Source organism: Pelodiscus sinensis, chromosome 23, assembly GCF_049634645.1.
Source record: "Pelodiscus sinensis isolate JC-2024 chromosome 23, ASM4963464v1, whole genome shotgun sequence".
In the NCBI taxonomy this organism is placed as follows: domain Eukaryota; kingdom Metazoa; phylum Chordata; order Testudines; family Trionychidae; genus Pelodiscus; species Pelodiscus sinensis.
The window spans coordinates 11963626-11990876 of NC_134733.1; the positions used below are offsets into that span (position 1 = coordinate 11963626).

General features: G+C 51.6%; 1 protein-coding gene across 4 annotated transcripts in view; it reads left to right on the forward strand.

Annotated features, from left to right (window-relative positions):
• The window catches only part of CASZ1 (castor zinc finger 1), a 272945-nt gene that overhangs the window by 98703 nt on the left and 146991 nt on the right, over nucleotides 1-27251 (forward strand). For 3 of the 4 annotated variants that reach the window (XM_075906425.1, XM_075906426.1, XM_075906427.1), the window contains exon 3: nucleotides 22922-23007. In XM_075906425.1, the coding sequence (XP_075762540.1) occupies nucleotides 23004-23007 (4 nt within the window). In that variant the 5' untranslated portion in view covers nucleotides 22922-23003. The remainder of the gene's footprint in view (nucleotides 1-22921; nucleotides 23008-27251) is intronic. The other variant, XM_075906429.1, reaches the window with a different exon arrangement.

Sequence of the window (27251 nt, forward strand, 5' to 3'; positions counted from 1 at the left end):
TTGATCCACTGTCTTATTTCTTTGAATCAAGATTTTGTTTTGTTTTTTTCAGCTGAAAAGAGTGGTCATCATTCTTAGCTGTCTTCTGTAAGGCACCTCGGGCCACTCAGATGGAAGTTGCTATAGACATGCAAACTGCCACTCTTAAATATTTGTATCACTTTTTAAAACACAGAATTGGGGAAATGCACAGGAAGAGTATCAGCACTTCTAGGGCACCCTCCACATTGGCTACTTCCTCCTGATGACCCCTCTGGAGGAGGGAAGTATCACTGGCCCCTTTGTACCCAGGCTCAGAACAGTTAAGTGACATGACCAAGGTGGCAGAGGGAGATGGTGTAAGTGGTGGGATTAGATCTCTGGAGCAGCTGGGCCTGCTTCCGAGCCCACATTTGTTGCTATCATAGTGTTGAGAACAGACCAAGTCTGTCTGAGATGCTGTGGGTTATTTGATGTGGTGCTTGCTGAGCTAAAGACCTGCATTATTGTTGTTTCTATGGCCAAGAGCAAACCAGTTTGGGGGCAATGGACAGTGTTAAAAGAAGTGGTATCAACCAGACAATTTTCCTTGAAAATTGAAGCGCTTAGAAGCATTTCAGCTAGTAGCCCAGTGGCCGGGTCACCACCCATGCTTGGCATACACCAGCAGAGGTCCCACCTCTGTGGCACAGTTCATCCTTGGCTTGCTGGCTGATAGTGCCAGGTGTGGTGTTGGCCTCCGGGAGAGTGGACCAAGACCCATCCCAGACCCTGGATTCGTTCCACACAGGCTGCAGGATGGTCATCACTGATACCAGCCTTTGGTCATTATCAGCCTGAGGCCTGAGTCTGTCCTTGCTCACTCTGCTTTCACATCAGTGTAACTCTGTAGATCTCAGTGGGTTTCTACCTGTTTGACCTTGGCATTAAATGAGAGGAGAATCAACCCTGGGGCCATATCTAGGCTGGGGAGCTCCACATGAAAAGCTCTGTTGATTGCTGGCTCCCAGCAGCCTTGATTAAAAGGGACATTTTCAAATTGCATAGCCAGTTCCATGCCACCTTTCCCTTTCCCAGTTCCAAGCAGAGAGCCTCTCACATCACATCCTAGCAAGCGGTGGTAGTTGTGTGACTTTCATAATTGTCTATCTGGTCACCTCCCCATGGCACCTGAGCACCGAGGGCAGGGGCCAACCCTGGGGCAGCCCTGGATAGGGCAGACTGCACACTCGGGTTGGGGTGGGAGGAAGGGAGACCAGGGACCTGTCCGTGTGAGCAGAAGTTTTTAGTGAAAAAGGGTTTAGTGATTTGTGGTGCATTCAGCTCAGCAGATGGGAGCTACAAATTCTCTCTCTTTAGTGAACAGTGTCCTTTAGTGGCTGGCCGGCACCATCAATCACACGCAGACGCCATCAGGAAATGATTCCCAATCAATTATAATTGCTCTTCACCTACTTCCTGTATATCACTTAGGTTTTACTGCAGATGCCAAAGGAACAGGGGACTTAAGACTCCGTTCCCTTGAACTTTGTCCACTGCTGGCCCACCTAGCTCATTCCCTAGCACAGCACGAGGAGAGGAAGAACAGGTGGTTGCTTTTCTCAATGTGGGTGAATGTTACTGCTTCTGAAGGCCAGCAATGGCTAGAGAGAAAGAGGAAGTTGCTGTGTACACACTGGTGTCCAGCCCTGCCCTTAGGCATCTAGAGCCTGGCCCTGCTTTACAGATGGAGAAACTGAGGCTTAACAAAGCCACATACATTTTCTAATTTGGCACCTGGATAGAATCTGGCTGCATTTAAGTACAAATGACCAGATACACCTACAGCTTCCACTGGCATCTCTGGAAACAGGCCTTACTCAGCATTGGGGAGGTTCAAGGCCCTAGGCTGGACCACCCCCCTACAACACCAAAGGAAGCGCACTCAGACATCTGTTCTTATTTGCCATTCACTCTTTCTCTGCTTTTGCATCTCTCTCTGGGCCTGATTGTTTGATGCACAAGGAGAGGTCCCGAGAAACCAGCATTTAGAGACAGGTCAGAATCTGGGCTTAAACCCCAGCTGGATTCTGGGCTGGAGATTAAATGAGGCTTGGGTTTGTCAGCACTAAAATCTCAGGTGCTCTGCTGGTGAGATTTCAGCTGCATTTGAAGCAGAACCAAGTGTTGTGGGCTGAAAAGGGAGATGGGAATCGAAGAGTCCACCTGGGCAAGGAGGATGAGAAAGAAGTCTGCCCAGGGGAAAAGCACTGCACTTGGGGGTGAGGGGGAGCAGTCTGTCCACAGGGAATGCCTTGCAGATGGAAGATCCCGGAGGCTAAGGCTGTGTCTTCACTAGGATTTGAAAAACTTAAAAAACAACAAATAGACTAGTAGCACCAGTTGCAGTGCTGGTGCACACTTGCAACGTAGAGACAATTTACATCTAGGCAGATCTCTCATATGGACACGGCTTACACCTGTGTAGATGTGATTTATTCCCATGCCGGTACCGTTGTCGCCAGTACAGCAGGCCCTGGTTGAGTGCAGTAGGAGGTATCCGTGGAAGGCAGTGGGTGGCAGCGAAGCTCTGATAGAGGGTGAGCAGGGGCGGGTGGGTGGCTTCCAGCGAGGCGATTATTTTATGGAGTCCTCAGAACTCCAAAGTTATGTGTGTTTGTTAAGCGCCGTAACGCTGAGTTTATTTAATGTGGTTTTAACGGCCGCACGCTTTTATAAATCAAAATAATTAAAAATAATAAATTTGAAGGTTAAACAACAGCCTGCGCTCTGGCAGAGAGGAGACGAGGCATCTCTGAGCTGGGTCTTGGAGGGAGGGAGGGAAAGGGTTTGGGGGTCATGTGGCTAGTTGGGTCATTGTCTTCGTATTCCGAGGGCCTAGGTGGGGGGATGACCAGTGATTGCTGAGGCTTCTTCATGAGTGTTCCTCAGGCCTGCCCGGGTCCCAGCGTCAGGCGAGGTGCATCTTGTGGTACAGCTGTGGCATCCCCAAATGGCGTCCCCTAGCTGTGCCATGGATGCACACGCATCCAGCCCCATGCACCGCACCCTCCCTTACCCACCACCTGGCCTCTGCCCCCCTCCAACCTTGTGTTTGGAGTTCCCAGAGACCCCTGGGTTTCCAGCTCTTACACAGGATTTTCCGGTTATCAATATTCCCCTCGTTGCAGGGCATGTCTATCGACGGCCATTCTCAGCTATTGTACTCAGCTGTTGAGTGCCGCCTCCTAGGCAACCTGCCAGCACCCCATATAACTTGGGCTTAGTGCCCACGAAAGGGGGAACTTCAGGTAGATTTCCCCCTCACCCTCTTTTCTGTAAAAGGTTACCCCAAAGTGATTGGAACTGGGAGAGGGAGGATGCAGGGGCGGGTGTGTGTCTCTTTAAATGCTCTTTGTGTCAGCACGATAAGGAATTTGATGGCTTTATCAGAAATACCAAAGCTTTATTTAGCAGGGTGAGGCGAGCGCCACTCGGCTCCGCACAATCTGCTGATAAATGACAAAAAAAAAAAAAAAAAAGAGGAGTGGGGGGAGGAAAGTCTAAACTTCCCTTGATTGCATTCAGGCACAGCTGGGATTCCCGGGCCCTTAGGCACGTTCCCCTCCAGGTGCCAACCCTGGGCTGCTTTGCTGCCGGATCTGTACCATTGTCACCACTACAGGAGAGTTCTTTCAAATGAAAAAAAAACAACTTGTCTTCCTTCCCCTCCCCCCCCAGTCACCTGGCCCTCATTACTTTTCACTCCCTTCATCCTCCTCCCCCTCACACCTCCCTCTTCATGCCTCATCTTACCTCCTACCCCTTCATCCTTATGCCTCTCCCCCTCAACTCTTCATACCTCCAAATTACCCCTCTACTTCTCCCGCACCGCTCCTGCCCCCTCACGCCTCTCTCCCAGCCATTCTCAGCTCTCCCTGCCCCCAGTACTGCCCCCCAGATTTACCCCCTTCCCTTCTCCCTTCCCTTCTTTTCCTCTGATCCCTCCCAGACCTCTCACCTCTGCCAGCCCCCACTCAGGCTCAAGAGGGAAACATGACCTGTACCTGGTGATTTAAAAGCCCCAACATCCCTGTTTAATCTCTGGCTGGCTGGGTCCCAACAAGGCACCTAGGTTTTCATGGCTTGCCTCTGCATTGAGCAGGAGCGCTAAGGAGTCAGCTCTCCTGACAGTCCCTCACCTAACAACCTGCTCCTGGGCTCCAGCTCGTGCTCTGGGCAGGTCTCCTCCCCTGTTCTGGAATGGGGGCTTTGGCAGGGCTTTGCATTGGGGAGGCACAAATAGAACCTGCAAGGGGCAGAGAGAGATGTTGGCAGGAGGGGTGCCGTTGGGATATGGGGCTGTGACTGTTCCTCCCCAGATCCTGAAGAGCGGAACTTCCATAGGGGCTAAGCCAGTGAACGCTAGGGGCCCAGAGCCCTAATAGATAAAATTGGCCTGGAGGGAGTGGAGAGGAGGAGTCCAGAAGCGCTGGGGTCTGGAGTTTAGTCTCTGCACCTGCCCGGTAAGGAGTAGAAGGCTCCAGCGCTGACGTGTTTCTTTGGAGGGAGAGTGTTTTAGAGTCTCATTTCTATAGAGATTGGGGATGTAAAAAGTTGTTTAAAAAGGTAACCGTGAAACCACTAACAATCTTGGTGGTTACACAGCTACAGGCACCATGGGCGAAGGTGTATACCGCGGAGCCCTCAGCAAAGCCTCCCAGGAGTAGGACTGCCAGCCCCTGCCGGCCCACTTCTGGGGAGGAGTCTTTGCTGTGGCTCCGGGAGAGGGCTACCTCTTCCAGTTAACTGGTTCATCTTTTACATCCCTAATAGAGATGTTACCAGAACCAGCCTGGCCATTTGGAGCCAAACCAGAGCTCCCCTGCTTGCCCCTCTCTCTGTAACAGACTGGAACCCCCAGCCCAGACACCTTGACTATCGCGGCCAGTTGGATTCAGGTTAGAACATGACCAGACTGGGCCCAGCTTCCTGTCTGCTGTGAAGAGTGAACTGGGAGCAGGGGATCCACAGGAGAATTTGTCCCAGTGCCCATGCAGGTGAGGGGCAAACCTCAGCAGGCAGCGAGACTGAATTCAGGTGCTAATTTGGGTGAGTTCCTCATCACCCAGAGGGATGGAGACACAGCCATAGTCAGGCTGCTGTGCTCAGTGATGCCAGGGGACCCCCCCAACAACCCCCAAAAGCATCTCGTCCCTCCTCTCTGCACATTTAGGGGAGGCAGGTGCGGTCTGAGCAAGCTGAGGCAGGGATGGCTCTGTGTTAGGAGGAACGTTCCTGTTATTACTGTTATAATTACTAGGTGCTCTGTAGATGTGTGGAACCATGGTTTGGAGGTTGGCGCGCAGGACTGGGAGTTTAGGACTCCTGCATCCTGGTCCCAGCTCTGCTACCAGCTCAGTGCAGGCACGTCAGTTACACTCTCTGAGACTCTGGAAAGTGGGGCGAAGAGCGGCTACAGGACTAGTAAGAACACAAGGGGATTGGGGCAGATCTAGAATGAATGGGCCTGATTCTAAGCAGGAGCAACTTGGCTGAGTGCCATGGGAGTCAGTGGAGTTACACTGACTTACCCCGGGGAGGGGGAGTCAGGCCCTGTGTTTGAGAGCCTGAGATGGAAGAGGTAGAGGAGGGTGTGGTGTGGATCCTCATTTGTGTTTGTCATTAATAATTTCCATCTGTTGGCAGGCAGTGCACACTGTTAACTCTCCTGCCCCTACCTGATCTCTACTTCCTCACTTCCGTCCATCTTCCTATTAATTTCTGCGCCTTCTCATTCTCTCAGCCCCCCTCCTTTCTCTGCTTAAACACATGCAGACTGCAGCAGATCATCTCCTCTTGCCTCTCACCCGCAGGCCTGTTTGATGTGGTTTCCAAAGGGTTTGAACCAAGTCCCCCCTCTCTCCCTCTGTCATCAGGAAGCCTGCTGCTCTCTCTGCATCCACCCGGCTCTGTTTAACTCTCCTAGGGTCGCTCGCCACCTAGCAAGCTGTCTTTTCTGCTCTAGGCCAGACCAAAGAGAAGAGAGTGCCTGAGCCTGCCCTCTTTTACATCGCTTAGTATTGCTGGTGCTGCTTTGTGCAGTCACTCCCAGTTTACACCAGCGTGTCTAAGAGCAGAATCGGGCCCTGAAGTAGGGGAGGGTGATGCATAAAGGGTGAAAATGTTGTATGCTGAGCTTTAGATTTTGGTTTGCCCTTGTTTCAGGATTTCTACTCCCCTGGGTCAGCTCAGAAACTTTCACCTTGTTACCTACCTCTGTTCCTGCCTACAGCAGACACGCAGGCCTGCAGAAGGGGGTGGAGGCCTGAGACTTTGCCTCTGGAGTGAATTATGTCTGCAAACTCCCTCTGGTGAAATTCCCACGTGGATGTAGACCAGGTGTGGGCAAAAGGCCTCCGCGGGTCGAATCCAGCCCACCAAGTGAGTTGATTTGGCCCACAGAGGCCCTGCCGCTTCCTCGGCCCCAGCCAATTAGGACCTGGAGGCAGGTGGGGGGGAAGCACACAAAGTTTCCTCCACCCTGCCAGGAGCAGGTGACGCTTAGAAGCACCACGCGCTTCTGGCAGGGTGGGAGGAGACTTCGTGTACTCCCCCTCCCCCAAGCCCTAATTGCCCTGGGGGCAGAAGGGGAGCACGTGAAGTCTCCTCCCACCCTTGGGGCGTGGGCACCTGGGGTGGGGCAAAGATTTCACCCACTCCCCCACCCCCAGACCAATCATGGTCTGGGGGTGGGGAAGCAGGGAAGTATCCTGGCCCTGCCCCTTCCACTTGAGGCCCCGCCCCTTCCAGAGCGGCCCTGGTGTAGACTAAGTGCAGTCACTGTCCTGGTCGTGGTCACTCAGGCTGACGGCTGCTAGGTGGCCGGTATGAAATGACGCATTTATCTCTGCCCACTTCCTAGCAGGCCCCTCCTAAAAAGCAGCAGTGCCAGTAGGGAGACCCAGGCAATGGCAGGGCAGTGCATGGGCGGAGCTAGTGCAGCCAGTACCTTGCCTGTTCGGTGGGGATGGGCTAGGCAGAGGCCTTCATGCTGCCCAGCTTGCATCCCCAGCTGTGAATTTACTCCTCTTTAAAAGAACGAGCCTCATAAAATGAGCTGTGGGCTGTCTTAGTGCAGGCAGAGGGAGCCAGGGGTGCTGGGACAGTTTAGCTCCCTCCTGAAGCTGGCTAATAGAAATCAGCCCTGATTAGGATTAGTCCAGCTGGCACTCAGCTGGCAGGCTGATAATCTAATAAAAATTCCCAGGATTGGTTTACTCTGGGGGGGATTTGCTCTGGACGTGGGAGGAGCAGGATTAGTCCAGCTGTGTTGGAGATGGGATGGGATGGGATGGGTGGGGTGGAAAGGGAAGGGAGAGGGAGGGGGCAGAAAGGGGTGGGGGGAGTGAGACAGACACCAAGAGTAAGTGGAAGTGACAGGGTCAGCTCAGGCCTTTGTCCTACAGCCTGATTAGAGAGTCTGCCCCCAGTTTCTTACACTTTGGGATGTTGTCGGACAAACCGGAGCTTAATTCTGTCAGAGCGTGGGAGAGATTGGAGTTGACGTCCCGGGAACATATTCCTTGCTGTGCGGAAATCCAGTCCCTGATGAGAAAATATAAAATGCCCATCAAAGCCCTGTTTGAGCTGGATGGCCGGGGAGGGCTGAGCTCTGAGCTGGTTCCCATCGGAGCTGCCACCCTCCTCCAGCGTGCAGGCGTTTGGTGTGTGGGGCCCGGCAGCAGGGGGGACTTGAGTGGGGGCAGGGGTGGCTCCACCAGTAGCCCACTTGAGATTGTTCAGCAGGCAGGGCTCTGTGCGCAGGCTGCTGGAATCTCCTTCCCACAGCAGAGACGGAAGATCCAGAAGCCAGGCTGTTGCTCTCTTCGCTGGAGCTGCCCTGGGCGTTGAGTTGAGGAGAGTGAGAACCCAGCGAGCAACAGCCCATTCCTCTGGAGGGATCCCACGTCCATGCAGAGCAGCCCGCTAGGGGAGGGCTGCCCTCAGCCACTGGCTACAGGTAGCTCTGAGTGGCTTCTGTGGGCTTTGGGTGAACAGGACTCTCCTCCCCTCCCCCTGGTAAGTCAGGAGTAAAGGCAAGTTGGGAAATTGCAGTGGGTTTGGGCTTTCATACTGACTAGCAAGAGCAATGCTCCTTTGGCCTGTTGCCGTTTGGACGTGTTTCTCCAACGGGACTCGATGCAGCTTCCCCTCCTCCCACTGCGCTTTGTCACCACTGTGTTGGCAGCAGGGAATACAGTGATGTCAAACCATCAGTAGCCTGAGGAGCTGTGTATGTCCCTTGTACGCTGCATGGCTGCTGTCCCAGAGGGCGGCAATCCCCTTCCTATTACACCATAGGTACTCCAGGGGAGCCGTGAATTGGTTTATGAATTCACATTATGAAGGTTCACACTTTGCATTCATTGCCTGTGTCATATACAGCTAGATTGGTGTTTTATGGAGCTGGATTAGAGAGAAACATCCCTGAACTGCTTTTTGATGCTGTTCTAGACTGTTGGTCTTCTCTATCTCTCCCCCACCCCCTCATATACACACACACCCATTATGGATTAACATGTCTGCCTCTTCCCTAGGAAGTACAGCACTTAATCCCAGATTCCTTGCATGCATGTGATGCATTAGGGGACATTACGCATGGAGGAGGAGGGGGTAGTAGGGTAGGGGAGCCCTTCTAAGCAGTGCAGGGTCAGCCCTGCCTGGAGTTAGACGTACCAGATCAGCAAATCCAGATGTGTGTGGACATAAGGGAGGAATGATCCAGAATGTAGACCAATGTTCCCTGTAATTTGGGCGCTTGAGTGCCTGCCCAGGAGCTGCCCAGAAGATTGGCAGAGCACTCACAGCCGGCAGCATGTGTTTCCACTGGTGGTGCACATCAACACATGGCTTGGGGCACATCATACATTTTATTCCGCACATGGATGAAAAAAATTAGAGGGAACATTGATGTTGATGCTCTCCCATAGTCCGAATTCAATGAAGAAACGTCCTGTCCACCTCTAAGCTCTAATGCTTTTTAAATTGTGGTGGCTGCTGTGAATGAGCCTGGCTACAGTACTAGCTGAAGATGTGACTTTCTGTGGTACAGAGGGCTTGCAAATTATTCTTTGAAGCTCCAGGATGTGGCCATTACCTGGAAAGGACCTCCCCTTCCCTCCCAAAAGCCCCTTACATGACACAAAAATAAATAAATAACGATAGCACTGTCCTCTCCCAGGCTTGGGGAGCTGCATTCATGATTGTCGACTTGATGAAATCCCCCTGGATGTAATGAGCTGATTTTCTGCTGTTAATATTGCATCTGCTGATGAAGGATTCGTTAGGATAATGGAACGGAGCTAAAATATAAATGACTCGCTGTCAAGAAGCAGCTTTTGCTTGTGTTCTCCTGACAGTTCTCCGTGGCAGGGGGGTTGCGGGGAGGGGGGGAGGGCAGGGGGCTGGTCCTGCAAGGGGGAGGAGGGCACATGTCTGGGTGTCTGCCTTGGGAAGTGACTTAATTGGGAACCTGGGAGATCAGGGCATGTGCCCGGGCTAGGCTATAGCCCATGTCACTGCATGGGTTGAAGGAGAATTGGCTGAATCAAATACTGCTTGAGAAAAGGATCTAGCTTATCACTGTTCTTTTATTTGGCAGTGAGCTTATCTGATCCGTATACAGGGCTCCCACAAGTAAACAGCCTGCTAATAAAAGTTACCTCTTTGGTATCTCTTGGGACTATTACTGGGATGATGGAAAAAGCACTTAAAGGAGATTATTTGCGTTTTTGTTCCATGTAATTTTTGTGATTGAAATTTTCATGCTTTGCAAAGTTGCCAATTGCATTCCTAAAGAGCTGAAAATAGGAATTTTTGCACATTTTTACATGAAAATCCATCTTCTCCAGAGTGACTTTTAGAAATGCAAAATCCTGCTTTGGCTGGGGAACAAGATTGTTTTGATAAAAGTGTTTCCATTGTCACTCAACAGCATTCATAATATTTGATCAGAAAATCTCAAGATTTTTGCTTTCTTTTTTTTAAAAATACGTTTGTTTTCATGAGTACAGAATAAAATAGAAACATCTCCTAATATGGAGAAATTTTAATTTCATTGGGAGTGTTTTGGTCAGCTTTAGCTAACATTGATTTGTTTGGGCTTGTGTGTATGTGAGAGAGAGAACGTGAGAGCGACTGAGTGAGTGAAAGGTTTGTTTTAAAACTTGTGGGAAAAAGGCTTAAAACTGTTTTCAGGTGTCCTGGTATCATGGACTGTTCGGCATTAAACTAAGCACAGGGTTGTCAACTATCAAGATTTTATTATGAACTTCATGGTATTTGCTGTTTTTCTTCAAGCCCCACTTCCAGGAGTCAAGTGACTATTTAAGAATCTCAGCTTCCTTTTTAAAAAAAGTTTCTAGTCCTTGTGGCTCTGAAAAAATGTGTCCCTCTGATGGCCCAAAGCTCTGAAGGAGAATTAAAAGAACTCAGCATTTACTATTATATTTTTTTAAATTCTCATGATTTTTAAACCAGTCTCATAATTTTGGGGACCTGATTCATGATGCTTGAATGCTTGGAATTGGCAATACTAAATGTCTTTGATGGTTGAGATACAACAAATCCTGCATCTTGGCAGGAGATTAGACTATAAGACCCTTATGGTCCTTCTAACCCTATGATTCTATCATACTGTTCTATGCGGAATCAGGCCTGTGCAGTCTATAAAACTTCTGTGCAGCTTTTCAAATGCTACCTCCATCCTGGAAGACCCTGACTTGTGCCTGAGAGCACACCAGCTTCTCTTCCTGTTACAGCGCTCAAGCTGCTCTTCTAGCTGAAAACACTTGTTTAACTCAGTCACTCTTTGCAAAAGACCATGGATTGACATAACCTGAGGTGGGGGCGGAGAGAAGACGACTGATAAATACAGGTGTTCAGAAAACTCTGCATTGAAACACTTAGCAGAAAAAAAGCAATTTTTTCTCATAAAAATGTTTTGACAAATACAGAACCCAGATATTTTGGGGTTTTGGTTACCACAAAAAATCAAAGAAAAATATTAACTGAAACTTTACAAAAGCATTATTATTAAATGTTTTTATAGGATAAAAGTATTTTTTCAACACGGGGACTTGAACTAGTTCTGCAAACTAAATAAATTATGGAGTTTGTTTGCCCTGTAATCAGACATCTGGGCCTTTAAACTTCTTAGATGGGGGAGGGGGAAGAGAGGCATGTGTGTGAGAGAAAATTATGTTTTATAGGGCTAAGTCTGCTATCATTAAATTGAGTAGAAATATTTCCATTGATGTCAGCGGGGCCGGATTATCAGAGCCAAGGGCTACTTTGTACATGAGTTTGAGGTTATGCGTATGTGTTGGACTGGGGGGGGCGGGTGTCAGTGGATATGTGCCCTTATTTGTGTACAAATATCAAAGTGCATTCTAGAACATGGTGGTAGGGTTCACAAGGACAGCTAGTGTGCAGCTGTCTAGGGCACTGTGGATTCACCCCAATCTTGCTGCATGCCAAGTGTGGCCAAATCCATGTGGACAAGCGCTTAGCTGCCTGTGCGTGAGTGTTGTCCAAGAGAGGGTATGTCTTCTGTGCAGGTGGCAGTGTTGTCCAAGTGACTGTTGATAACTCTCCCAGATTCGACGCATGCTCTCCGGTCATTTCACACCCTTCCATCTCCCACTAAAATACTGCCACACCATCCTACCCACAACCTGACATTTGTGTACTCGGTGAACTCTGGAGTTCTTCGTTCCACCTGATCCCACCCAGTCGTGCGGCAAACAATCCAACAGCAGCCTGGTTCCCAAGAGAGGGGAGGAGGAAGGGGGCTCTGGAACTCCAAATGCCTTTATCAGAAAAAGGACCTCATGGGATTCTCCCTCCCTGCCTTCCATGTCACTTGGGCTCAGTTTACCAGTCGTATGGTGCCAGCCCCATCTGAGCTCTGCAAGCCCAGCTGTGCCACTCTGTGTCTCACACCACCAACCACAGCAAGGCTCTGCAATGGCAAGTTGGTTGGTGCTTCGAGGCAGGATGTGATCCAACTCTTGTTCCAGTAACTGCCTTGTCTGTCCGTGGCTGATGGCATTGAGTGTCAGGGAATCCAGCAGCTGTGGCTGGTGCGGCAGGGGAGCATTTCCTTGTCCCTTTGGGGGCCATAACAACACTTTATAAAGCATCCCAGGCTCAGATAAGCCAATCCCAACAGATATTAGAGCGTCAGGTGCAGTTGCCAAGTCCAGCCCTGCTTATCCCTTGGAGAGGGAAGAATGCTTTGCATCTTTGGAGGCTGGGGCTAAAAAACAGAGATTCCACCCTTCTTCGCTCCCTTCAAACACCTATGCCTGTGGTGTGGCAGCAGAAGTTTATGGCAAACGTAGGTGTTGCCAGTCTAGGTCAGACCTTTGGTCCTTGGATCGTGTCCAGTGACCTGCCTCAAGGGGTGCAACCCTTTCCCCCCATGTGGACCAAGCCAGCTGTGCAGTGCAAAAGGCAGGAGGGAGGATTCCATGCACAGGGGCCAGTTTGTTCCTCAGTTTGCCACACTCTCCCTCCCTCACCAGCCTCAGAAGTGAACAGAGGGACGCCTGCCTCTGGAATGTGCATATGGCTGGCAGATTTGCATTGGGGAGTCCGGATTTTCCACCATTCAGTCCCCTAGTCTGGACTTTCCAAGCAGGCGAGCTGGAAGGGAGCTTGTGTCTGAGGTTGGATTTGTTTTCTGACTGTTGGTCTTGGCATTGCCAATCCCAAGCCTCCATAGATCATGGTAGGCTCCTGAAAACCATGATATAGGCATAAAAATCACGAGAGTGTAAAAAACCATGTTGGATTATTTTTTCTTTGTTTGCTGGGTTTTGCGCTTTTAAGATTCCCAGTTTCCAGCTGTCTTCAGCATCAAGGAGGGCTTGAAACTGTTTTTTTAAAATGAAAAGTGAGTTGAGATTCTCCTGTAACCCATGGAGATTTAAAAAAAAAAACAAAAAAACCTAACAAATATTGTGAGACTTTCTGTAAAATCCCTGGAGTTGGCAACACTCTGACCCAGTCAGTCTAGATTTGTGTTTGATTCAGGTTTGCACAGGCAGATGTCAGCGTGAAGCAGACCCAGGAAGCCCTTCTAAGATTAGACAGAGAGAGGGCTCAGCAGGGCAGAAGTGGCTGGTTGAGACTTGAACACCCCACCCCATTGGTCTGACACGGAGTTCTAAAATCAAGTTGTACTCATCTCTACTATGGCAACATGGCCATGGAGACTATGGGCCCTGTTGTGCAGTGCTCCATCTTTGGCAGAGGGGTGGCTGGGAGAAATGGAGAGTGGAATCTGCAGAGGAAACCTGAGAGAAAGGGAGAAAGAGAGAGACTGGAGTTTGGAGGAGACACGTGGGGGCTGCAGGAAGTCAGCCTGCGCAGCGAGATCACTGTGCTAACAAAGAGACCCAAAGCAGAATTGATTTCTTCTGGGCGTTTTCTGAGGAGTTTCTATATTGGCCACTTAAAGCAAAGGACCAGATCCTGAGCAGATGTAAATCATCACAGCCCTGTCAAAGTCATTGGCCTATGCTGAGTTACACCAGTCCTTCTGCAATCAATGAGGCTGTGCCAATTTACACCAGCTGGGAATCTGGCTTCATGTTGGTAAAAAAAAAATCTTTGTAAGAAACCCAACCATGAGCAAATTCTGACCCCATTTTGCTGACACATGGGCTACTGCGCTTGGCAAATGGATTCTGTAGGCTTGGGTGGATTCTCTATCTTTGGGCTGCTGCGATTATCCCCACTGTCCCAGCAGCCAGCTTAAAAAACCCAGCAGCCTTCCAAAACCCTCCAGGCCTGTGTCCAAATCCTCCCAAACTCACAACAAGCCTGTCACCTCTTCCCACCCAACCCCTCACCTGGAATGAGTGGTGTGTGTATGTGCACTGTGTTATTTTTCCTGGGCTTCCCTGTCTCCTCCCTATCTTAATCACTGTTGTGTTAAAAGTTTCATGCTTCCTTTGACCTTTCTTTTTTGGCTTGGTTATGCTGTTTAGTTGCTTCTGACACTCATCTCCTGGTGCTATTGCCAAGGAAACCCAGCACATTGGCCTCCCCCCCACACTTGTCCCTTTCTATTTTTTTCTTTCCTTTTTTTTTTTTTGTCTTTTAACATGGTTTTCTTAAAAAGTTTTTTAATCAATCAAATTTGAGGCAGAAAATAGGCTTGGTCACGCCTGGTCCTTGGGTCGTGTGACACTCACTCAGGATCCTGACAGCTCCTCAAAAGGGGGACTTGGGACGGAGTAGGGGAGAACAGCATGTTTCTCCAGGAAAGGGCCCGTTTCCATGACGCTGCCCCTCTCCCCCGCCATCCGCTGGGCTGACACGGACTTGAGGCATTTCAAAAGGCCGGAGCTGGGGAGTGTGCGAGGAAAGGAAACAAAATAGAATTGGGGTGGAGGTGGCGGTGGGGAGTCAGGGGGGGCGTGTTGGCGGCATTGACAGCTGCCTGGGTTCTTTGCCGCACTGGCTCATTGGGGAGCCAGCGGGATCGACAGTAATTTAGTCAGGCCGAGCGGGGCCTGCGAGAGCCCTGTCCAAATCCGCATAATCAGGGGCTTTTCATAAATGTCCCATTTTTCATCCCCCTCTGAGGCATTTGCTCCAGAAGAGCCAGTAACCCCGCCACGGATGAAAAAAGGGGATTAGACAGAGCTACTGGGTCCTGGTACACGCTCCCCCACGCGGCTTTCTCCTGCCTGCCACCCTTCGCACGAGTTGCACCCACTCTTCCCAGAGTCTCGCTGACAGCATTGTAGCTATCTAGGCAGCCAATGACTGCTCAGCCCCAGGAAGCGAGCAGCAGCATCCAGCTGGTGAGTGCCGATCCATGGGCTTCCCCGGAGTTATGCCAGCTTACACCAACTGAGTATCTGGCCCTCTGGATTTATCCTTTCTTCTCTAACAAACTGTCTGATCTGATCTGTCCCAACCCATCTCAATAGTGCTCCCTCTTTCCCCTCTGCTTTCCATTTCCCCCTCTGCCTGTAACAGCACCAGCTCCCCCTTCCCACCTTGCATCTCTGTTAGTCCCATTGACCCCACCCAGAAGTGGGTGCTGGCTATATCAGGGTCCACCCTGACTCTTCTCATTTATTGTCTGCCAACTGTCTCCCCCAACCTCACTTCCTTCCCCACTTCCTTTCCCATTATCTTCCTTTCCTCCCTACCCTTTTGTTCCCTCTGTTCCCTCTCATGGCTTTATAATTAATAATCAGTTTTAAAAGGTTTGCTTAGGCAGTTTAACAGCAAATTAGCAGGAGCCCACAGGAGCCAACCCATGCCCACCCATACCCTGTTGGGAGGCTATGGGGTTTTGCAGATGCTGGGGGGCTAGGAGAAGAGAGTTCCCTCACCGACTTCCTCTTTATGCCTGACTCTCTCCCTTCCACTCCCATTATGCTTGGCCAACGTGGTGGGGCTTTGGAATGTGCATTTCCTAGCCCATGTTTGTGGCCTTTCCTTGATGATGAAATGGATGCAGAGAGCCAGGATTGATTGTTAGGGCCATTATCTTTGCTTTCCATGCTCTCTCTTGTGTGGACCTGGCCCCCGGAGAGAAGGCCAGGAGTCACCTAGATAACCAGAGCATTGCTAGGGGTGCCAGGGATCACTGGCATCCCTGCTAGCACCTCATGGCAGACTTGTCTTCCTTCCCTTCCCCGCTGGTGGGGCATCCAGTTGCTCAACAGGTTTCAGCAAAGAAAAGAGGTGGGAGATGACTGGGATTTCTCAGTACCCTCCTTTATAGGGGTGCTTGTTGCATGCCAAATGGAGATTCTTTGGGACAGTGAGGGAGCACCTTCTTCCCAGCTCCCCAGAGGGCGAGACGGGGGAGGAGTGTGCAGGAGAGACTGGGGAAGGGGACTCTATGTTTTCTGTGATTCCTTTCCTTTCCTTTCCTTTCCTTTCCTTTCCTTTCCTTTCCTTTCCTTTCCTTTCCTTTCCTTTCCTTTCCTTTCCTTTCCACTGCTCCTATTTTTCATGAGAGAGAAACTGCAGGTTTCTCCCAGGGCTGGGTAGAGCATTTGGTCCCCTGCTGCTCCCCGCCAGAGGCAGGAGGAGAGGAGTGGAGAGAACAAGCCCAGGAAAGGAGCTTTACCTAGATTGTGGGCTGGAGAATGGGACACCTTGTTTTGCTGCTGGCCAGCCAGGTTTGGAGAGCAGGGCTCTGCCCTTTACAGGGGGCTGGGGAAGGAGGGGATTGAGAGCTGGCTAACAAGTCTGAGGACTGTAGCTGCCGCTGCCGTGGGGGAAACAGGAAGCCAAAATGAGTTTCCCTTCCACATCTTCCCGTTCAGCCTATTTGTCTTGTTCTGACAAAGCCAGGATCAATAGGAGTGGGGAACTGGATGTAATTACAAGAGGCAGAGGCAGAGCTTTGGGCTGGAGGCCTGGTGGGGTCTTCTCTCTCTCCTGGGCTCAGGCTTGCTCTCTGTGCCATGCCTTGCTCCTCACCTTGCCACACCAGCCTCTCCCATGGCTCCTGCAGGCCACTGCAGGAAAGGGGACTGTTGTCCCATGCTGCTGTCTGGCCCCTTGTGGCTGGGCTGGGCGCTCCTCCCGGCACCTGGAGGCAGGGCTTGGTGCTCATGCTAGTGTTTAGGGTGGGGCGGGGCTCCTCCCTCTTTATTGGCCTTGGTTTTATTCTGAAACACGTTTTTAGCAGCTGATGAGATTGCTGCCCATGCCCCTCGACCGAGGGTAACCCTTCCTGGCTGGAGCTGTACGGCTTTCTTGTGCGCGCAAGCTCTTTTGTGTGTGTGTTGAGCCGTGTCAGACCGGAGAGAGCCCAGGACACTTCTTGCAAGTGAGTCCTGGGCTTTCTCAGTTGCCCCAGCTTTGCATTGCCGCTCTTGGACCCGTTAAGCCCTACTAGCTCCAGGTTTATATCTGCGCATTTTTTTCATCCCCCGCGAGCATCTGTTAAACTGAAGACAGGAGAGTTGATGCCCACGTCGTGCAGGAACTGGGTGCCTGCTACATAGAAAACACAAACTGGTACAATGTCAAGAGCCTTCTTATTGGCCGGTACACCTCAGTGTGGACACAGCTGTGACTGGTGTGACAAATGCCAGGATGGGACACCTTACTATGGCCTGGCCTCTACCCCCCAAGTGCCCTTCTGCATTTGTTTCTATTGGTTTTAGAGCTCACAACACTGAGAGGCTGTTCGCTCAAGAGCAGACAGAGGCGGTGCAGGTGCCTCCCAGTGCCCCTCATCTTGGACCTCCAGCATTTTGTTCCTCCTGTCCGACTTGTCCCTTGGCACCTCTGGCTCCGCTCATGCTGCCCTAGCCCTGCATTTCCACACGAATCCAGCCAGTCGTGTCCTTTAGCCCCCTGGCCTAGGCGAACCCAAGGCTCCCATCACTGCTGCCAGTCTTCTTACATCCTGAGCTGTTATCCTAGCCTTGGGCCGCTCCAAAGCAAGGTCTCTGTTAATTAAGAGGGTTTTTTTCCCCTTTTGAGAGTGACATGGAGAAGTGTCCAGTAGAGGCTGGGTTGAGACCTCCCAGCTCATCTCATTTGTGGCCTTGGCTGGCTAATTCTCACTGTGGTATCCCTGCCACACACAATTATCCATGGGGAGAACATTCATTCTGAAAAGCTGGAGGAAGTGAATGTCTAGTGCAGAGGGGCCAGAAAAACTTGTACAGCAGGGCTGCTGAGAGCCATTGAACCAAACTGTAAACTCTGTATAGGAGGGAAACCACTTCAACCCAGGGCATGTGTCTGTTCCCCCAGCAGCCCTCGGTCCATCACCTGTGGTCTGAGGAACCCATAAGTTCCCTTTGACGTCTTCAGATGTATGCTGCACTCTGCTAGTATTTTGGGTTGCGTCACCTTCGTCCAACCTCTTTGCAGCTCTGGTGGTGAGCTGGGAGGTCTCAACCCAGCTTCTAGTGGACACTTCTCCACGTCACTCACAAAAGGGGGAAAAAACCTCTTAATTAACGGAGTCCTTGCTTTGAGTTGGAAGAATGGGGACTGGTCCATTTGTGGGTTGGGAAATGGGCCTTTCGTTCCAACAGAACTGGTTGAAACCCAGCTCAAGCTCACTGCCGTCTGACAGCCATTCATGGGGCTGCGCGGAGGAATAATCACGCTTCATTGTTCCTCTGCAAGTACTTGGTCCCGTCCAGGCATGTGTCCACATCCCAGAACTCGCTGCAGTGCTCGCTGCTCAGCTGGCCCACTCGTTGGCTGTCTCGGAAGAGAGCTCCAGGGCTGAGTGGCCGCGGATAATGAACTCCTTTTACAGTGTGTGTATGGGGAGCTCTCGGCAGGGTTTGCTCTGTCGCTCACCAAGCTGTAACTTGCCTATAGATTTGTGTTGGTTTAGATTGCAGTGGTACCCGAAGCATGCCAGGCACTGGACAACCCTAAGGAAGGCTCAGCCTCTGCCCCAGGGAGCAGATAATTTGCCCTCTCCTGGGCTGCCAACCTGACCCTTTCGCCAGCACGCCATCTCACCTAAAGAGAAGGGCATGTGCATATGGAAATGCTGTCCCTTCCACTACAGTCCTGGGGACTCTGCACCAGTCACACTAGCTCTTGGCACTCACATAGCCCCTTTCAGCCTAGGATCACCAACTGCTTCACCAAAGTGGGGGGTGCTAGAGTGGGGAAAAGGGCTCATCTGAAAGGAACCCAGGTGCCGCAGTGGGAGAGTAGACTCCCCTAGAGTCCTGACCTGCTCAGACCCTACTACCCAGCACTATGCTGCCTGCACCACAAAACCTGAAAAGTTTTGCAGCGCGCTGTCTCCTGCTGCGCCTGCGGGTTTGCTCAGCTGCTGACAGGAGACCTTCTTACCCTCTCCCCGCTCAACACGCACAATCCGTCTGCCTGGCTCAGCCTGTGCGCTGTTCCTTTAAGATGAGTGCGCCGTGGGAATTGCGCGCCGGTGCCAGCTTTCATTCCAAGCGCCTCTCTCGCTTCCCCCCTTCAGAAAGTTTCCTGCCCAATTGTTATGTGCGATCCGATCTGAAAGTTGCTCTCTAAGCTTCTTGTCACATTTTGACTTAATGAAGTGCAACTGGAGTGGGAATTGGGGTTCATCACGCCAGTCTCGCTGCGCTCCCTTGTTGTCAGAAAACAGGGGCGGTTGGGGACTGTAATGCAACGCTGCAAGTCGTTATCATTCCGGTCAGTCTGTTTAACACAAAATTAAACAAAGAACTAATTAGTGCCTCATGAATTAATAAATGCGCAGTTGCCGGGTAGGAAGGGGAGGAAGGAAAAAAGGTTGTTGAAGGAAAGATACTGAAAAAGTCGAATTAGGTTGTTGTATCGGGGGAAGGGGGGAAAATCTGAGTCCGCTTTGGCAAACAGTTTGGGATTCATTGGTTTTCCCCACACACGCTCTTTCCCCCACTTGTCCACTCCAAAGCCGAGCTGTGCAGCTGGGCACGAGGGATGTCCGGATTGCTCCATGATGAGTCCTGTAAACCAGGGCTGAGCCAGAGGTGGGTAGCCAGGTATAAATATTTATACTGAGAGGACTTTGCTGCCCAGCTGTGGGAGCTGCTGGAGATGCAGGCTGAAAGCCCCTCCTTCAAAAGGAGACAGACAGGATAGTGTGTGAATGGGGGGGGGGTGCCAAGTGATTCTTTCTGCTCACCTGGAAGCTTTGGAGTCTCCGGTGCCAATGTGTCCTGGAGCCCAGCTGCTCTGAAGTGGTTCTAAGCCACCCCCAAGAACTCCCCCTCCCTTCGGGTGACCAGATAGCAAGGACAAAAAAATCAGGATGGAAGTGGGGGGAAAGAGTCATCGATATAAGACAAAACCCCAAATATTGGGACTGTCCCTATAACATCGGGACGTCTGGTCACCCTCCTCTCCTTCAGCTCTGTTTCCTCAGTTCTTGTTCTCTCAGACTTAGAACAGAGAGAAATGGGTGGGAGGGATCAGAGTGAGTGGGGCTAGAAATGGGGAGAGGCCAGGAGAGTGAAAAGGCAGAGCCAGGGAAAGGAGAGGCGAGGGAAAGTTGTGTAGGTGGGGAGGGGCAGGCCAAGGAAGCCTGAAGGCCGCACAAGCAGGCCACAGGGAGCGTGTTTTATTTGAGAATTTGAGCCGTCCACAATAACAGAATTTAATCCCAGATTAAACATGCCCCAGAAGCACCCCCGATCCTTGTACTGAACCCCCTCCCTGCAGCAGTGAATAGGCATAGGGGGCCGAGGAATGGGGAGCGGAAGAGCCAGGGATTGGGGTCCCTCTCAGATCCCCTGGCCATGTCTGGCGGTGCCCTGCCCCGCAGGTGGTGTACTGCTGAGCGGGCTGTGCTCTGGCGCATTGTCAGGCTGGGAAGTCAGGCAGAGCTGGGGGAGGGAAGAGTCCATCCTTAAGAGGACATGTCAAGTACAATTAGCGTTATCTGTCTAAATATGTACTGGGAACACAGAATACAAGAGGAGGCCTGGCTGGCTTTAATGGAGACATATGCAAGGTCATATTGCCTCATACAATCCCCCAATCTGATTTGGGGATTACACATTCTAAGTAAATTGGCGTTATTCCTCTTGCATCACTGATAAGCCGAGGCCGAAATAAGGGGGAAAAAACAATTAAAAACCCAAACCCAACAATTGGCCACGCATGGGGAGGTAGAGGCAGGGAGAGTAACAAACAGAGAGGCCAGGGTGGGAGCGCAAGAACAAAAGGGAGAGAATCAACGGGAGGAAAAAGTGAGTTGGAGAGAGATGGGCTGGGTGAGAGGCAGCGGAGGAGGAAGAGTGAGTCCAGGTGGGGAGCTGTCCGTCCCTGCTGCTGTCAGAGAAGGCAGCAGTGTCCCCAGCCTCGTTAGCATGGGGTTTGATTGAGGAGGAAGGGGCTGGAATGGTTATGTATCTTCCTCACACAAGAGGCTCTTTTCACTCTGCGTCCATCCATCCATCTGGGATTTCTCCCTGCCTCCTTCCCACTCTGGTTCCCTGCCAAAGCCAGGCATCTCTCTCTGGCATGGGGAGTGTGAGCAACAGGAGGAGGTTGTCTGATTGCAGAGAGCACAGGGCCCCAGAACACAAGCAGCCAATTCCTGCAGGGCTGGCAGGACATCCCAGAGCTGAGACACGGGTCGTGAGAGCATGCGGCTTTGTAAGGAAGGAGCAGTGTGGGCTAGTGATTAGAGCAAGGCTTTTTGGGAGTCAGGATTCCTGGGCTCTGCCACTAACTCTGGCCCTGGACTCAGGCAGGTCGCTTTCACTACACGCGCCCTGCAGGCCCAGCTGTAAAGTGGGGCACCAGCTACCTCTCCAGGGGCTGTGCAGAAAGACTTGTCCGTGGGTGGGAAGTGATTTGCCATCCTCAGGTGAAAGGGGCCGTATCCACAGACATAATCCCTTCATTCCACTCAGGCTCCCTGAGCCCCCCGTCTCCTCGAGAGAAGGGACCTCGTGTCTGGCTGCTTTCTGAGCTGTCAGCTTCTTCCCCCGCTCTTCTCCCACTGTGGCTGTGCAGGATAAGTCCCCTCCAGAAGTCTCACGGCGCAACTTTTATGCTCTGTCACACTTTTGGAACATATGGTTTTAAATAATTCAATTTTACTTTTCATGTGTTTAGCTGGGACTTTTTTTTTTCCTTGTCCCTTTCTGCCCCATTCTCTGCTTTTTCCCAATACCAACAGCTGGCAGATGAATGGTTAGGGAGCACTGAGCCATTGCAACCCTGTACTGCATCCCTCGTGGCTTGCATCATGTCTGTATGCCAGGGAGGTCAGAGTTCCCCCGATCACTGTGGCACTGCCACAGTACTCCTGAACCTCTGGGGAAAGCAGAGAGTCAGGAGGGCTAATGGGAGGAGCATGGGGTGGGGGGCACAATCGGATGCTGATGAGGCATGGAAGTGGAGGAAGGATCAGGAGAATGTGGGTGAGACATGGAGGAAAGGGAAAGGGATCAGGAGAGTGGGAGGGGCATGGCAATGGAGGAGGGGTCAAGAGAGAGTGGGAGGAACATGAGGGTAGAGGAAGAGTCAGGAGAGAGTGAGGGGGCAGTCAGATGGAGGCCAGCAGGCTTATACAAGATCTGTAGTGTGCATGTGCGAAATAAGCAGCAGAAAATGAATTCCTAGACAATAAAGGGTGTTAATAGTTCACAGGTACACGGTCCCTGGTCCCTATCAGTGAAGCAGGACCCAGGCAAACCCTTCCCTATAGAGGGTGCCATCTACCCACTTAACTGTCCCCATCCCAGCCCTGTAGGTAGTACCCTATCCCAGAGCTCCCTAGAGCGGTAGTTCTCAACCAAGGGAACAGAGAAGTCTTCTGGGAGGGCACATCGACTTGTCACGATATTGGCCTAATTTTACAAAAGGCTTCATAAAAAGCACAAGCAAAGTCCGTTCAAACTAAAATTTCATACAGTGATTTGTTTCTACTGCTCTGTATACTGTACACTGAAATGTAAGTACAATATTTATATTCTAGTTGATTTATTTTATAATTATATGCTAAAATGAGACTATCAGCAGGGTTTCAGTAACAGCATGGTGCGACCCTTGTATTTTTATGTCTGATTTTATAAGCAAGCCATTTTCCAGTGAGGTGAAACTTAGGGGTACGTGAGACAAATCAGACTCCTGAAAGAGGTACATTTGTCTGGAAAGGTTACGAGTCTCTCCTCTGGAGCTCCAAAGCAGGAGAACTGTGTATCTCCCAAGCACCATGGCACAAAAGCCTCGTTGCAGTGCACAGTGTAGCCGAAAGTAGAGCAGGGCTGGTTTGTGGCCAGACAAATCCCGTAGGCCCTAAGCCTGCCCTTTTTGTAGTTGGTCAAGCCCCCTGCTCTGTCACGGAGAGAATGAGAAAGTGACCTAAGCATCCTGTGTATCCTGGCTTCCTGAATCAGGTGGCACTGGGGCATTAACCTTCTTCCCTCTCTTTCCTCCTCAGGATGAAGTGACTTTACAGCTACAAAAAAGGCAAGAACAAGGCCTTGAAATCTCCGAAAGGTAGGAGAGACATCCAGGCTGCAATGGGTATGTCTCCAGGCCCTCCTGGTTCTCTTTATCTCTGCGTGTCTCACAATCTGTGGCCTCGTCTTTGTGGCCTTGTCTGCACTGGGGCTAGAACTGGGGAGTCTGAACTGCCATTAGCAATAGAGGGAGAGATTAACTGGGAGGGTCTAGTGCAGACATGTCCTGTGTGTCTCTAACCCCGTGTCTTTGTGTTTGTGTCCGTGTCTATTGGTTCCTGATCCTGCCTCTCCATGGGGTCTCTCTTGGTCACCTCTCTGCCTTCCTGGGCAGAGCAGGCTGTGCCTCTTAGCCCCTGGGCTGGCCTGGCAGGAGATGGACGAGGGCTTTCTTCTTTCTTTGTATCTGAGTCTCCATCTCTGGTTATTCTGGAGAATTGACTTGGACTCAGAGGCAAGCTGAAATAGTGATGTCCGTGCTCAGCCCTAATGGGGACAGAGACTTGTAGCTCAGAAAACAGCGGCATGGCTCTGATGTGGCAGGGCATGGGTCTGTCAGTGTTCCTCACTGCAACCTGTGCTGCTTCTGACCCTCTCCTCACGGGTCCCATTTCCAGGTGTGCACTTCCCCTCCTGAGGCATTACCAAGGTACTGAATCTTTCTCCACCTGTCAGGCACTCAGGGCGCTCAGTGGTCTTGCTCAGTGTGACCTCCCATCACTTGGGCACCATTGCACTAGTAGGAATCCTTTGGAGATGTCCGTGCTTGCTGAGAATCCTGTTTGCAGCTTGGCAGGGGGTGTTTGCAGTGATGTACTGGAGTGCTTTGTGGAGAAGGTGCCGAGAGAGCTGTGGGATCAAAGAGTTAGGGGGAGGGTAGAGTTTGTCTTATCTGGGGAGCACTAGAATTAGATCTGAGGTTCCAGGACGGCATCTGTGCTGCAATAAATGACCCTTGGCACAGCCACAGCTGCTCCAAGTGAGCTGCTTTAGGCTCCTGGGTGCCACCAGTGGAGTAGTGGCAGTATGACAAGGGGAGCAGCATGTACCTTAAGGTCAAGAGCATTAGAGCAGCGTTCCCTTTAAGCTGATCGCATGTACGGCCGCTCAGGACAGATTCACATGCCACCCACAGTTCAGCAGAGCGCCCACAGGTAGATTTTTTGTTTCTACTTGTGGTGCACATTCACACGTGTCTCAGTGCACATAAAATTTATTCTGCATGTGGAAAAATCCACACACGGGTGGAAAAGATTAGAGGGAACACTGCACTGGAGGCCTGTGGGTTGCAGGTAACTTTCCTCCTGCTTTGACCACCATTTCAACCAAACACATGGGCGAGCCTAGGAGAGTGTGAAGGATGGACAGACAGACATTAGTCCGCCCCCACAGTGACGGTGTCAAACCCACCTGTGCTGCTAGGGTTGCCCCGAAGAGATGCTCTCGCTGGTTAGCCTCAATGAAGCACGTCTGCCTTGAGGAAGCGAAGGCCAAACGTAGGCCTTGTCCCCTGCCTCCCAGCGTGTGGAACCCAATGGCAGACAGGCCATCGCCCCCTAGATGCAGGGGTTTAACCCCCTTGCCCAAAGGGCTAGGAGCGGGGAGGCTGCTGAATGAATCCCGTTGCTAACAGGGAAACACAGTGGAGTGACCTGAGCATAGAACTGGGAGCCAGGAGCCCCGCACATCTGTTCCCCACTCTGGCATTGGCTCCTTTTCAGCTTTTCAGCATCTCCTCACCTCTATGCTGCTCCTCCCCTCCCAGCTTGGTTGTCTAGTTCTCATGTCAAACCCACCTGGGATCTGTGGATTCAGGCCACGCAGCATCAGCAGGGCTTGTGATCTCCACCTGGGCAACACTGGAGGAGCCCCCAGGCCAGGCTGTGTCAGAGGGGCCCCTGGACTGGGCCCAGCAGTGTCAGAGGTGACCGGTGGAAGGCCAGTGTTATGTAAATATTTCTGCTGTAACATGGCAGGAGTGAATGGCCCTGTGTGTCCATCCATCATTGCTGGGGAACAGAAGGCTCCCTGGGAGCACGGGGGGCGGGCGGCGCGGGGGACGCAGACACAGGCAGCATGTGCCCTACTCATAAACTGTTTGTTTTCTTTTTGTCTCTCTCATTTCGGGGCACCCCGCTGGGAACGACTCTCTGTTTTGTCCTCGCAACCTCTCTCCCCTGCCTGCTCAGTCCTCACTTTTTCTCTCCCCCCTCACCCAAAAAAATGCCCCGTTCACATTGCGGCTTCTTTCTCTGACTTCAAAGGCTCCCCATCATTGTTTGGGATCTGCAGGCAGTGGCCCTGAAAACGTGATCACAGCCGGGCGCAGTGTAGGTCACTACTGAGCACCATGCTCCGAGTGCTGAAAGGAACAGGCAGATTCTTCCCTTTTCATGCTTCACAACCCTGGTTACAGCTCTCTCCCTCGCTGTGCTCCCTCTTCTTGCTCTTTTCTCATCCCTTTCTTCTCCCTCTCAGTCCCTCACTTCTTCCTGGCTGCTTTTTCCTTTGCTCTCATTCTGTCCTGCCTTCACTGTTGCCAGTCTTGAGTTCTTTTCCCTTCCCCTTTTGTTTCTCACTCTTTTCTCTGGCAGTTTTGTGTTTTCTCGCTCTCTCTTTCGTCCTCTAGTTCTTTCCTTCTCACTCTTTTCTCTTCTTCACTCCTTCCATTTTCTCCCTCTCAGCACTCCCTCAAAAAAGAGGCCAGGTTGGGTTTTCTCAGGGGCAGTGCAGTTGTTCAGAGAGGTGCTTTCTCCCATGGCCACCAGGTTTGTATAATTTGTGGTGGTGCCCAGAACAGGTCTAAGCAGAACCAGCCCATCCATAGGATGGACCAGGGCAAGTGTCCCAGGCCCTGTGCTCTGGGGAGCCCTGTGCTTCCGTGGGACATGGGGTCCAGGGTGGCCTGGGGGCCAAGCAGGGGGGCTGGCACAGGCAGCAGTGAGTGACCTGACCCCAGCCTACCCCGCTCTGCTCTGCTCTGCTAGCTCCCAGTGTTGCTCAGGGGAAGAGTAGATACCAGAAAGAGGCCTGGCGGGGATAGGGACTGGGGAAAGGGTGGAGTGGAGTGGAGAGGGGTTGGCTGGGGCCGGGTTGCTCCTTGCTGCTGGTACCAGGCATCCCCACTAACTTCTCAGGTTGCCCTGGCCCCTGTCCCCCTAAAGTGCAGTGACCCCAAAGTGTGGGGCCTGAATATATAAGCCCAGACATTAGTGGAACCAGGCCCATGTTCCCAAATTTTGGTGGAGCACAGGGCACCATGGGCCCATGTAACTCACCACCCATACCCACTTCTGTTTCATAGCAGGTTGAGTTTGACACTTGGCTGGGTTTTGGTCTCATTTGTTATGCACTGACTTGCTGAGGACATGTAAGCGCTGGATTAGTCTAGACCAGCCTCTAGCCCTACCTCCCTAGCAAGGCTCTTGCTTTTTGCCTTTGTCCAGAGCTGTCCTGTTACTCTGTGGGCTGCGAGGATCTTGTCTTGGAAGGGACTCTATATCCATCGCTCTCACACTGCTAGCTTCTAGGCCCATATACTGGACCTGTCTGGTATGCCCTGATTAGGATTAACACTGAAACAGAATGCACCAACCCCAGGCCTCTGTGTTGACACAGTTCTTACAGAAATGGAAAACAGGCAGGAGTTCACCAAAAAGCCCCATGCAGTGTAGTATTTGGGTAGGGGACAGAGGTACCTGGCTGAGATACCCGGGGCTTCGGCAGGGTAAAATTAGGCTGGGCTTTTGAGCAGAAATCTTGGTTCATTTTTTCAATGCACTTTGGACAGAGATCACTTTGTTGCAATGAAACTTGTGCTCAGTTCGGCTCAGAACCAGCTGCTGTGGAGAGCAATGGTTTGGGCTGTGAACTGGCCTCCGGCAGCTTCCCCCGGATTTCCCAGTGACTCTGCATTTTCCTGCCTGGGGCTATCACTTGCACCTAGCTCAGGCTCCAGCTGCCTTCTCCTGGAGGCCCCTGGACTGAGAGCTTAGGTTCCCTCCTGTCCCTTGGGATTTGAAACCTCAGTGCTTGTGCCTTTGCGAGGCTGCTTTAAGAGCGCGGAACCCACCAGCAATTGTCTCTGGCTAAATAGGGATATTAAGGGACATTGCGGCAGGGGTTATGGCGTCATAATTTGTCCTAACGAGCTGGTGTCACGTTCTCCCAGGCCCAGCCGTGCCGAGAGCAAGAGCGGTGGCAGGACATGGCTGAACTTGCCGACCTGCCAGGCCAGGTTAATGAAGTGCCGCTTTGCTGGGGGGTCAGAGAGCAGGAGCCGGGCCACCCTTCCCTCTCCAACCCGGG